At 37.6% G+C, this 11,781-nt stretch overlaps 3 protein-coding genes across 6 annotated transcripts; 2 read left to right on the top strand and 1 right to left on the bottom strand.

Annotated features, from left to right (window-relative positions):
* Window positions 1-403: 403 nt before the first annotated feature.
* On the top strand, window positions 404-4,386 carry LOC113348729 (putative RNA-binding protein Luc7-like 2). The gene is made up of 12 exons (XM_026592582.1): window positions 404-799; window positions 889-1,110; window positions 1,198-1,261; window positions 1,372-1,451; window positions 1,628-1,787; window positions 1,913-1,974; window positions 2,152-2,214; window positions 2,454-2,512; window positions 2,826-2,907; window positions 3,487-3,539; window positions 3,635-3,889; window positions 3,996-4,386. Exons 1-12 carry the CDS (start codon window positions 653-655, stop codon window positions 4,015-4,017), a joined length of 1,269 nt encoding a protein of 422 aa, XP_026448367.1. The 5' UTR covers window positions 404-652; the 3' UTR covers window positions 4,018-4,386.
* Window positions 4,387-4,733: 347 nt separating this feature from the next.
* On the top strand, window positions 4,734-5,947 carry LOC113348728. 2 transcript variants are annotated; one of them, XM_026592580.1, is made up of 2 exons: window positions 4,734-5,126; window positions 5,592-5,947. In XM_026592580.1, exons 1-2 carry the CDS (start codon window positions 4,771-4,773, stop codon window positions 5,734-5,736), a joined length of 501 nt encoding a protein of 166 aa, XP_026448365.1. In that variant the 5' UTR covers window positions 4,734-4,770; the 3' UTR covers window positions 5,737-5,947. The 2 variants fall into 2 exon arrangements, with proteins under 2 accessions (XP_026448365.1, XP_026448366.1); XM_026592581.1 differs by lacking the exon at window positions 5,592-5,947 and adding an exon at window positions 5,359-5,501.
* LOC113348727 (uncharacterized GPI-anchored protein At1g61900-like) lies at window positions 5,487-10,625 on the bottom strand. 3 transcript variants are annotated; one of them, XM_026592579.1, is made up of 9 exons: window positions 10,336-10,625; window positions 9,237-9,357; window positions 7,812-8,669; window positions 7,476-7,721; window positions 7,334-7,348; window positions 6,752-6,892; window positions 6,466-6,513; window positions 6,225-6,330; window positions 5,487-6,185 (listed from the first exon to the last, which is right to left on the bottom strand). In XM_026592579.1, exons 2-8 carry the CDS (start codon window positions 9,268-9,270, stop codon window positions 6,254-6,256), a joined length of 1,419 nt encoding a protein of 472 aa, XP_026448364.1. In that variant the 5' UTR covers window positions 9,271-9,357; window positions 10,336-10,625; the 3' UTR covers window positions 5,487-6,185; window positions 6,225-6,253. The 3 variants fall into 3 exon arrangements, with proteins under 3 accessions (XP_026448364.1, XP_026448362.1, XP_026448363.1); XM_026592577.1 differs by having other exon boundaries at window positions 6,026-6,330; XM_026592578.1 differs by having other exon boundaries at window positions 6,026-6,330; window positions 10,415-10,625.
* Window positions 10,626-11,781: the final 1,156 nt, after the last annotated feature.

Here is an 11,781-nt window from a genome sequence, read left to right as displayed (position 1 = left end):
GACCATCAACACAATCATGTATGTTGTTTGAAGCTTCACCAACATCATTTCCTCCACTAGAATCACTCATTTCAAGTAACCCTAAATTTTCCCCCAAAACTCAACTTCTTCTTCTCCACAACACAAAAACACAATTTTTCTTTTATCAAATTTTTATCCTTAAATCTGATTTTAATCTACCCAAATTAATTAACAACTAATCAACACTCAATTAACACTAATAATCCAGGGATAATTTAATCATTTCTAAAAAAATGGGATAAGGAATAACTCACAATTACTATTTCATGACTTTTTTTTGTCCTGTAGCTAGGGTCCCCAATTACTATTTCAGGGGCCCAATTCAGCCCTGTTTCAAAACCCTACTCACTTGCTCAATATGATCAAAAGCTGCTGTAAATTCGGGAACAACGGTTTTCAACTCACCCTGAGATAAAACGGACTGAAATACCGAGTAAGTGCATAAAACGAATCAAACTTACACTGGAAGAACCCGAGAGGTGCTAGTAATAGATTAGTCTCGCAAGTTCGTACCAGCTACGCGAATCTGATCTAGTAAGTGATATTCCCTGCTCGTCTAAAGTGAAAGTGTGATATCAAAACCTTCAAAACCCCTAGAATTTGACCCAAAAAACAAAACCCTAGAACCACAATGGATGCAATTAGAAAACAACTGGATGTCTTGATGGGAGCTAACAGGAATGGTGATGTAAGAGAGGTTAATCGAAAGTATTATGATCGTGATGTCTGTCGTCTTTACCTTGTTGGACTTTGCCCTCATGAACTTTTCCAATTAACGGTATATAACATTACTTCTCTCTTTTTCAATCCATAAACCCTAGATTTTTTTCTCTGTATAACTTTATGATTGATATTTTGTGATCTCAGAAAATGGATATGGGGCATTGTTCCAAGGTGCATTCGTTGCAATTGAGGAAAGAGTACGAAGAAGCGAAAGCAAAGGGTATTGATAACTATGATAGGGACTTGGAAGATGTGATAGATAGGTTAATTGTTGAATGTGATAGGAAAATTTCGAGAGCTCTTAAGCGTTTGGAAGAAGATGATGCTAAAGCTGCTATTGCTATATCTGTATCTGAGGTTACCCAGGTATATGGTGTTGCACATGCTTTGGTTTTGATTAACTTGGTTTTATTGTTTATTACTAATATTTGTGGTTCCCTTTTGGTTGTACAGACCCCGGAGATACTCGAGTTATCAAAGCAAATAAAGGAGAAATTAAAAGAGGTTGATAAACTTGGTATGTTGGCTCTCATGAGATAGTAGGATGATTCTTTGCTGTTGTTAAAATGTTGATACACCTTTACCCTCACTGGTATTAGTTATACTAAATTGAGATATAAATTGCAGATTATGAAGGTAAAGCTGATAATAAGATTCGCGCATTGGAAGCGGTGGAAGAACTAAGAACCAAGAGAGCAGAGAAACAGGTGATCTTCTCTTCTTTTTTCATTGTTGATTGGCTTCAAGGTTTTCTTCTTATTGTGATGTCATATATTTTTATATGCATCTTGGACTTTTTTTCTTTTTAGTTTTATATTTTGGTCTTGTATATCATTTGAATTGCAACAGCTTTCTAATTTGTTATCATCCCTGTTAACAACAGGCAATGCTTCTTCTTGATGCGTTCAATAAGGACAGAGCTTCCTTACCACAACCACAGACAAACCCTCCAACACTGGCTTCTTTGCCTACGCTCATGCCGCCACCTGATGCTCGCACCCAAGAACTGATCAATGAAAAGCTGAAAAAGGCAGAAGATCTTGGTAAATGATGAGTCAAATCTTTATGATTGAACTGGATTGTACTTGTGTTCTTTCTTTAATTCGGGTTTGAAGTCGCAGGAGTTTGATTTCTTTTCCACCATTCTGTTTTCCCATATGATCTACAGGTGAGCAAGGAATGGTAGATGAAGCACAGAAAGCACTTGAGGAAGCTGAGGCTCTAAAGAAGGTTTATTCTTCATGAGTTCTATAGTGATTATTTGTGCCTAATCCGTTGTCGATGACTATATTTCCTTTCACTCTCTAAAGATTTTATTTTGCTCTTATAGTTCCTGAAATTTGATTTTCTCTCAAAGCTATTCATAAATGATAGTACATCTTACTGGTTTTACTCTCTTTCTCTTAGTTGGCTGCTAGGCAGGACCCAGGTTTGGATTCTACCAAGTATATTGCTGCAGATATACGCATTGTGAGTTTATCTTCCTCTCATTTAAATTTTTTTTTCCCACATCATGCCGGCAGAAATTGTAGGAGTTTCTTGGTTTTGAAATATACGTTTCCCATAGTTTGGAGCGTTAATGTGAATTGTTAAAATACAGTCAAGTTATATGGAAGTTGGTAATGTACATCATATGAGATCTGCTAAAGATACGGATACAAGGTTTTCGTACATGTTGGTTGTCTAATTTTTTAACTGATCTGGTGCAGACTGACCAAAAGCTACGCGTTTGTGACATTTGTGGGGCATTTCTGAGTGTATATGATAGGTAAACATCTGTCCTTTTTTTTTTTTAATCAAGCAATAATCACTATCATGTGAGGGGAGCTAAGAGTGTTATTTGGGGTTTCCAGTACTTCATCATTTGACAAGGTGGTATTTGTCACCAGCAGGCTTTTGGGCCCAGTTTTACGAGGATTACTTTTGCAGCTAAAGGATGTGCGTGTTATTTCATTGTTATTTTGCTAGTAGAATGTACAATTGTGATAAACTTTCGGGGCGACAATGTATATTTTGAAACCTATAATTGGTTAAAATAATCTTGCATTGCTCTAATTATGTTCTTTTATTCTGCATGTCAGTGACCGTCGCCTTGCTGATCATTTTGGTGGAAAGCTTCACTTAGGCTATATGATAATCCGTGAGAAGTTGGTCAACCTCCAGGTAAGATTGTTGTTATGCTGAACTGTTTTCTTTTGGAAGATGGCATATAAAGAAATGGAATGAAAAATTGGAATACACTGAGCACTCAATAGGAGATACTGGTGAACGTAAATAGTCATTTGATCTGAAATGTAATGGAAGTTTACTGAATTCTGGCAAGGAGTTTAGCTGTTATATTATTGATGCAGTACCAAAGTTAATCACACCTAGGCTTCATTTGTTTTACCATATATGTTATGCATTTGGTTCTCTTTTAAGTTGAACTTTTTTTACTCAGGTACTGGTAAAATGTCTCACGGTCTTTCGTAGAGAGTGTTAATTAGTATTCACTCTGTGAGTTTTTTTATTTCCTGTTGAAAAGTGTACCATTGTCTTTGTTTGTAATTATGTAAAAGTTACATTCTTTTTTCCTTTTTTGGTGGCATATACTAAACAGCTTGCATGGCTACACAATATCAAATATGTATGTTGTGTTTGCTTTACGTTAAACTCCTACCACCCTCATTTGTTATTGCCTGTGGCTGTTTGAGGGAACTAGTATATAAGTGCTTTGTTCTCATGGTAATTGAATTTTGTCAGGAAGAGAGAAATAAGAGGCGAAAGGTAGATCGTCGATCTGAAGATGACAGAAGGTACTTGTTTGCAACATTGTATTAAGCTTTATTTGGTCATTATGCAGTTAACAAGTATTGGTTCTCTCTTTTTTAAAATGATGTGGCACTTTCAGGTCAAAAGAAAGAAGCCGAGACCGTGACGGACCATCAAGCAGAGATCCTGACAGGGATGGTCGGGGTGGTAGCAGAAATCGGGAAAGGGATAACGGTCGCAAGAGCAGAGACCGTGATAGGTCGCATGACAGGACCCGTAGCCGTGACCGAGAGAGAGACTCAGATCGCCCTCGAACTTATGAATCAAGGAGTAGCAGGAGGTCACGTTCACGGTCTAGGGATCGCTCCAGCAGGGATTATGATCGCTCCAGCAGGTATATATATCTTGCTAATATATGATATGCCTAAAAGATCTTTGCACCATGCATAACTTATTATTGGGTTCGCTAATTTGCTTATGTTTCTAAATGCCATGGATAGTGGGCGGCGTGATCGATACTAGTGACCTGGCAACCACCGTTTCCGTGATGCGTATAGGGACTGCATTAAAATGGCGTTATGTAGGGAATAACCCTTGCTGGTTCCCCTTTTCTCACATGGAACTTTGTTCTTTTAATGGGTGTAAAATATAGCCCTACTTTAACATGATTTTCATACTACTGACGGATTGGATTGAAATTTTAGAAAGTATTTCTGTAAGATTGAGTACATCCTATAAAAGACTGGAAGTGCTTTTGTGAGCATTTTAACAAAATCTACTGAAGTTTTTGCTACAAGAATTATCACTCCTGGCTTTTAAGTTTTTGGAGTTTGTTATTGTCGTGATTATACATCCGGTGACCTTCCTAGTGAATTGTATTTTTTGTTTGTCTATTCATTTTTGGTGGTGATCAAAAATTTTGTCAAAAGAAACTTAAAACCGAGTGTCAACTTGGAACTCTTAGCATTCTTTAAATATTTGATTCACGTTTGCAGCCTCTCCGTTGATACGATGAGACGTAAGTCACGTAACAATAACATCATGTCTCTTCAACATTCCCCGTCTCTAAAATTGTAGGCATGATGGTTGGTAGTATCGGTTGCCTCAAGACTCGTAGGTGATGGGTCTGTATTAGGAAGGAAATTGTTAGTTAAAGCACGTGAATTCTTATGTGACCGTTTGGTGAAACCTATAATTCAAAACAATCTCCCGGGGTTTTTTTACCCAGAGTTCTCAAACACAAAGAGGTTTTAGCATGTTGAAATTCGTTATGGTATGGCAGTGAAAGGAAGAGAGATGAATTATGATTTTGCTTCTCCTTGTTCTTCACCACCGACACCGTCATCTCCGCTTCCAGTCAGTGTAGATGTGGGACAAGAGAGGTATTATTTCTCTCATTCTTCATCTGATTCTGCTCCTCCATCTCCGCCTTTTTCGCCTCTCTCTAACAAACATTGTTCATCACCTGAAGTCAGTCCTTTATTTCAACACTCTCGACAGTTCAATGCCTACAGACAATCGACCATGTCATTGGGATGGGATAATCTTAGACAACCATCAGTCTTTTCTCTAGATCAAGAACCGCACAAGGAAAATACAGGCTACAAGGAGAGTTCGTGTTTGAACAACTTGTGAGTATAACTCTTCAACCGTAACTTGCGTCGTGCCATCATCTCCATAACCAAAACAAAAAATTTAAATGATTGGGACTCATTGTGCATTCCTAATTCATTAGTAAAATGTTGATCCGTATATTTTTCACAAACTTGCGCATGATTTCTGAGTTGCACTTTTCTTCCAAAGCTGTCGCTCATAGCTCTACATCCGAATTTTACTGATCTAATTAAGTATTCTCTTCTCTAGTGTTTTTGGGAATGAAAATTTCGGGCAACTCATTTAGTAGGATGTTACGCTGTCAAATAAAATAGAGTCTGAGAATGACAAACACAAAGATGCCCATTGATGAGTACCTCGTGCTGAAGCTTGCAAAATTTAAAAGAAAACAGAGAGCTTCTTGGTTCATATTAGGGTATTGGCTTTTAAAAATAAAAGAAATCACAAGTTTTCTTACTGTTCTAAGTTTCACAAAAATGTAGGATGAAGTGGCTCTTCCTCGAGTGTTGCAGGATGAAGTGGCTCTTCCTCAAGTGTTGCAACTGGTGCTCTCGGCTTACTGCTCTCCCATCAAAACCAGAAGAATCAGATCATCCTTTCGAAGATAGCTTACATTGGAAACTTTAACATACATTTTATGTTTTATCACCTTCTAGTTCTAGTAGTAGTGTGCAATGTCCAAAAACTACATTAAATATTATGTGCATTTCAAAATCAGACTATTGGATACACTTTCCACTGAGTACCATTTATGTGTAAGATACCTTAAGACTGCATGTACCACATCTGATAATACTAATACAGTGAATATTGAGAAACAGCCAATCCACTTTTGTTCCTTTGCCTCTTTAGAGTTTAGAGAAGGAGTCGTTCTCTTCTGGAGCTTCATGAAATTAGCCACATAAAATAAACCTAATTTGCAGGAGTCGAACTTGACTCAATTTGATCATTCTAACCTATATTCAGAGAACGCGGCCTCGATATCTAATATAAAGAAAGAAAAAGAAGAAGAAAAAAGAAAAGAAGGACATTAAGAAGAAAAAAACCCTCAACAAAAGCTACTATACATGAGAATTCAGATATACATGCAATCCAGCTCAAAGGGCAAAGGCCCGCCGAACACTCATCTACTCCTCTCACTACACTACACTACACTACTAAATAGAACTAAAACAGAAAAAACTGGTACAAGTTTCCTGATTCTTTCGCCGATATGGTAGCCTGCAATGCACCATGAAAGTGTTATAACCTATAAACCTTCCAAATAAACAGGTTAAGAAAGTGGAGAATTTTTGTATGACATGGCACCAGTGAAAACATTTTACAGTAACCAATTGAACGGGGTATGAGCCATACCAGCATTTCCTGATTTGTGCAGTGATGGAAGAGCAGGCAATGACATCTCTGTGAAATTTGAAGAGCAATCAGTTTCATCACAAGTTTGGCAAGTAGTAAAAGAGAAAACAAGGCTAGAAATCTGCAAAAGGTGAATATCTTGCACTTGCAGAACCTATCACAATTAAATTTACTAGAATACTTTTTTGATGTGATAATAGCACCCAGATAGATTGTTAGGTCAAATCAACAATATGGATTGTTTCACATCAACAAACTGACAAGCCATAATAGCACTTTAGCTTACCTGGGGCGCACAGGGACAGTGATGAAATTGAGGAGGATGAAGGCCATGGTGCAGCAATATTATCACTCAAATCACATGTGAAACTGAAGCCGGACGAATTGTCAAATACAGCATCTGCAGGCAAACTTCGAAGCAGACAACCTACATAACAATGAAGAGATTAACTTTGATGTTAGTTACAACAGAACCATTAATGAGTTTGAATTTAAAAAAATATATATATTAAGCAGTAACAAATACAAAACATCATTGACTCTTGATTAAAGCATCAGGAGATCGAACAACAGCAATCAGAAGGTGTACCCGAGGGGCTAACAGGTTTTGTTACTAAACAAAATAAATAAGTATATATATACACATATACATATATATCATATTATATATATAGTCTCCATATTCATGTTGGATACACCACTCCCAAGAAGACTGAAGTATCAATTCCATACAGAGGCCATACGCAATATAACTACGTATCTGGCTAACATAGGGTGCAACGATTTAGAAGAACTGTCTTAATAGCATTCTGTGACACTTGACATACGGCCCAGGAAGAGAGAAGAAAATCAGGATATAGTGACAAACCTTCTTGTCCATAAGCTGCTCCATCACCAAGGTATAGATGCAAAAATACAACAAAGATGATAACGGATCAGATGAATTGCATTAAGCAGTAATGGAAGAAGAACTTTAGCAAAAGCAAATAGTTCAGGAAATAGCGAAGTACCCTGAAGACTGAAGTCTTTTAAGTCCACATCACAAAGCTCATAGATATTTGTCATGACACCACCTTTCTGTAACATGGCCCCAAACGATGCTGCACAATGTATGGCTTGTCTATTTGTAATTAGCATCTGCTTTTGTATCCCAGCAATGTAAGTATTCAATGAGCTGCAACAGGAAGGATTCGGACCAGCCAAGTCACGGCATGCTGAGATTACAGCTGATGGTTGCTTGAAATCCAAAGGACAAGCTGCAAAGCAGTCACAAAGGAAAAAAATCAACTGGAAGGACTATGAAAATTGTAACACAAAATGAAGAACCAGCTAAGTTTACACCGTACCTTTGTTAACCTTGCATGCAGAGAGTATCCTAAATGCAGTGTTGGCATCATCTACTGAGAGTTTTCTGGAAAGCCACGAAGAAACTACCCCTTTACAATCACCAAGAACATCTAATCCAGCAGGATCCCCAGCTATGTTTGCATTAACAAGGTTGGCTGACACCGTTGAAGAGATTTGAACTGCAGCCTCCACAATAGCAGGTTGGCATACAGGTCTGCAGCACTCTTTAAGAGGATCAACAGAGCTGCAGGCATCCAGTAACTTACTTGTATTAATCATTTTCTCTAAGGTGACCGTGTCTTTCACAGGACAAGATCCCCCTGTAAGGTTTGAAGATTTTACTGAACAAAGTGCAGGAATCGTCTTGTTCGCTCCTCTGCTAGATAATATACTAATAATATCTGAAAAACATTCATCGGCCACTGCTTTTTGCAGGACTAGCTGATCAGAGTCACTGTTATAGTGTCCTTGGAAGATATGGAGTAAACTATTAACCTGGGGACAACATATCACATTCCCCACCACTGATGCCAAGGGTGCCGAACAATCAGATGCAGTTTTGTCCATGACATCTGAAATGGCGGAAAATTTTACAGGGCATTTCCCAGTTAAGACTGGTTCATATGTTGTTGGAAAGGAAGGGTACATAGGTGGCAAAGATTCTCCAGGGAATGGATAACGTGGAATTACTGCTGGTGATATTTCTATGGGTTCAAAGACTCCGCTGCTGGGAGGGTCAGGAATACTATTTGCAGAAGAAATTTCCAAAGTGGCTTTAAGTGAAGTTTGGAGTGCTGTTACATTCTCAAAACTAGATAACCAAATTACAAAGATTAAGAACATGTTGCACGAATAACCTGCAAATATATGAGATTCAGCAATATTTCAGTAACTCAAAAGTTCAAAGTAATGACAGGAAATCACAGGAAGGTATTTAGAAGACATGCTCATGACAGAACACCAGTCTGATCTTTTATTCTAACTGATACTGTTCTATAGGTGTGAAAAATACTTAAAAACCATTTGTATGTTATGTGATCGTTATCGCAGTAAAGAAAAGGAGCACAACTTTCACATATTTAGATCTTATAAAAAAAAGAGCACAACTTTCACCAAAGTTGTAGTTGATTGAAGTAAATACGGTAAATCAAAAACCTAACGCCTGGGTCAAGAGTCTATCCAGTTGAATGGGAAAGTAAGTTCACTTCATATACCTCAACTTTTTAAGTAGGCATAGACGTCGCAAAAGAATTGCCGTCCTTAGCAAAGGAAATCAACAGACAAAATTAAGAAAGCATGACTCTTAACAATGAGACTTTTCATTAAAAGAAACTAATCTCAATATCGCTTTGTCATGTTATGGTGACTAATTAGAGAATCCGCAAGTAACCCCAAGTATATTAACGAACTTCTTTAGAACTAACCTTTAAAACGAATGTAGACCCGGAAATACTCCATTGGTCCACTTAATCTCTAGACAGCATAAACTGCACATAGTTCCATGCTGTAACACCTTTGAGGATGCACCAAATTCATTATTAACGCCTTGTAAGAAAAGGGAAAAATAAAGTTAGAAAGAACGACCAAGCGCTGCAAATCATGCTGTATTGATGATGACATTATAGGGAGAGAAAAAAAAGACGACAAATTTTGAAGAGTATAATAGTCAATAAAAAGATATTGATGGTTAAAACAACCCTTGTCAGAACATTATACGGAAATATTAAAGCAAGAAAAGCAACCATGGGTTAAGAATCTCATACCACTAAAATGAGCTTTCAAAGACAAGCAAAAGAAACAGCTTTAAATACATAAAGAAGGTGTTCATAACTTTATCTGGAGAAATAAATTTCATAAATATTTGTATACCATAGCACTCTAGTATGGATCATCATATCGCGACCTCGTTTTAACTGTTAAAACAATATGGTTCATTTAACTTAACTTCAAACACCATCACTTAGAACCCATGATTAAATAAACCACTCAGAATCTAGTGGACAGTAACATCCTCTTCAACACTAGCCCCCAGACTAGTGAGACTACATGGATTACCATTCACGATGTAATTTCACTCAGCGTAAGACCAAATTAGCAATATTCAAAAAAGCAATCACACCTCAAACTACATGAATAGGCATCTACCTCCTTAAAACCCCATAATAAACAAGCCAACTAGATTACAGCGTATAAGGAACTAAAGAGCTCAGGTGATCAACCAAAAACTGACTACTTACAACACTATGTCCACCTAGCTTTATGAATAGAAATATCTACATTTCCATACTACATCACTGAAATACACTACATCAAAGGCATGAAAATGAAGTGTATCTTAATGATACCCATCCAACACATTTAAGCTAATTAAAACCCTAATTTTTACTCCAACATTTTCCCCTTTCATAAAGCATAGATCAAACAAAATCAGAAATGAAAACCTCAAAACAGGAAATAAAACATCAAGTAGAAAGATATGGAAGTAGAAAAGCTAGTGTTAGGGTTGTTTTCATGTATATGTACCATTAAAGCTGAAAATGAACCAAACCAGGACCAAATCAAGTAGGTGTGTGAGTGATTTAGTAGTAGTAGAAGTAGTTACTTGAGCTTAAGGAATCTTCAGAAGCATAGACAAATAACCTGGTGCTTTAGTGGATCGAATATCAAGAATCAGTTCTTAACCAAACCCTAATTCTATTTTCCTTTTTTTTTCTCTAGTTCTTTTTTTTTCTTTCTCAGAAATGAAACTTTTCCCTCTCGCCACTTCTCTCTTTCTCTCTCTGTCAAACACACACTCTCTCTCTCTAATCTTAATACTCGCTTTTCAGTTGCCTTTATATGACAGCGGATTTCAAGCATAGATTTATTTCGATTTTGGGAATGATTGTCTTAGAGCAACTGCACTGGACGAGCAAACCTATAATTATGGTCCAGAGACAAGACGCAACAGGACGGAGTAAAGACTAAAATCTGGACCAAAATCAAACTCCAGATCATATTTGGTCTGGGACCAAGACCAAAACTATATATAGTGGAGCGGATGTATAATCACCGTTTGTCATCGGGCGTGTATATAATCTACGCCTGTTGTGAAACGTATATAAAGTCACCGCCCCATAAAGAGGCGTGTATATAAGTTACGCCCGGTTCAGGCGTTGCTGAAATGTTCGCCCGTTGGGACGTTGCTAAAGTTTACGCCCCACGTCAGGCGCTCATAAAATTAACGCCCCATTCAGACGAAGATCATACAAACGCCCCAGCCCGGCGTTGATATTGTTAACGCCCCACGCCAGGCGTATATATAGTTAACGCCCCATCCCGGCGTTGATATTGGTAACGCCCCACTCCAGGCGTATATATAGTTAACGCCCCAGCCAGGCGTTGATATAGTTAACGCCCCACGCCAGGCGTTTATATAGTTAACGCCCCATCCCGGCGTTGATATAGTTAACGCCCCACTCCAGGCGTATATATAGTTAACGCCCCAGCCCAGCGTTGATATTGTTAACGCCCCACGCCAGGCGTTTATATAGTTAACGCCTGTTGTTGAGCGGACTTAATAGCTCCGCCCCAAGCTTGAGTTTAAAAAAAAAAATAAAATACTTAGACAAAATTGATTTTGAAATTTTTTTATACCGTTGGTAATTCGAACGTTGAAGAAAATGGAACGTTGGATAATTTGGAACGTTGGAAAGTTTGGAAGACATTTTGGAACGTTGAAAATTTCGGAAGAAACACCTATATATACACATGAGATCCTGTGACATTTTCCAACGACTAATACTTCAAACTATCTATCACACCAATAAGAAGAAATATTATTTCTGCTTTCAAATCATTTGGAAAATTTTCACGGATTCGCTTACAATGGCACTAAGAGTAGCACGAGGTCCAAATTTTACGATCGAAGATGTAACAATGTGTAAAATTCATTTATTTATATCTCAAGATTCTAGTGTTGGAGCTGAT

The sequence above is a fragment of the Papaver somniferum genome, chromosome 2 (assembly GCF_003573695.1).
Source record: "Papaver somniferum cultivar HN1 chromosome 2, ASM357369v1, whole genome shotgun sequence".
Taxonomy (NCBI): domain Eukaryota; kingdom Viridiplantae; phylum Streptophyta; class Magnoliopsida; order Ranunculales; family Papaveraceae; genus Papaver; species Papaver somniferum.
Note: the sequence above shows the minus strand (reverse complement) of the source record. Positions and strands in the feature narration are given on the sequence as shown.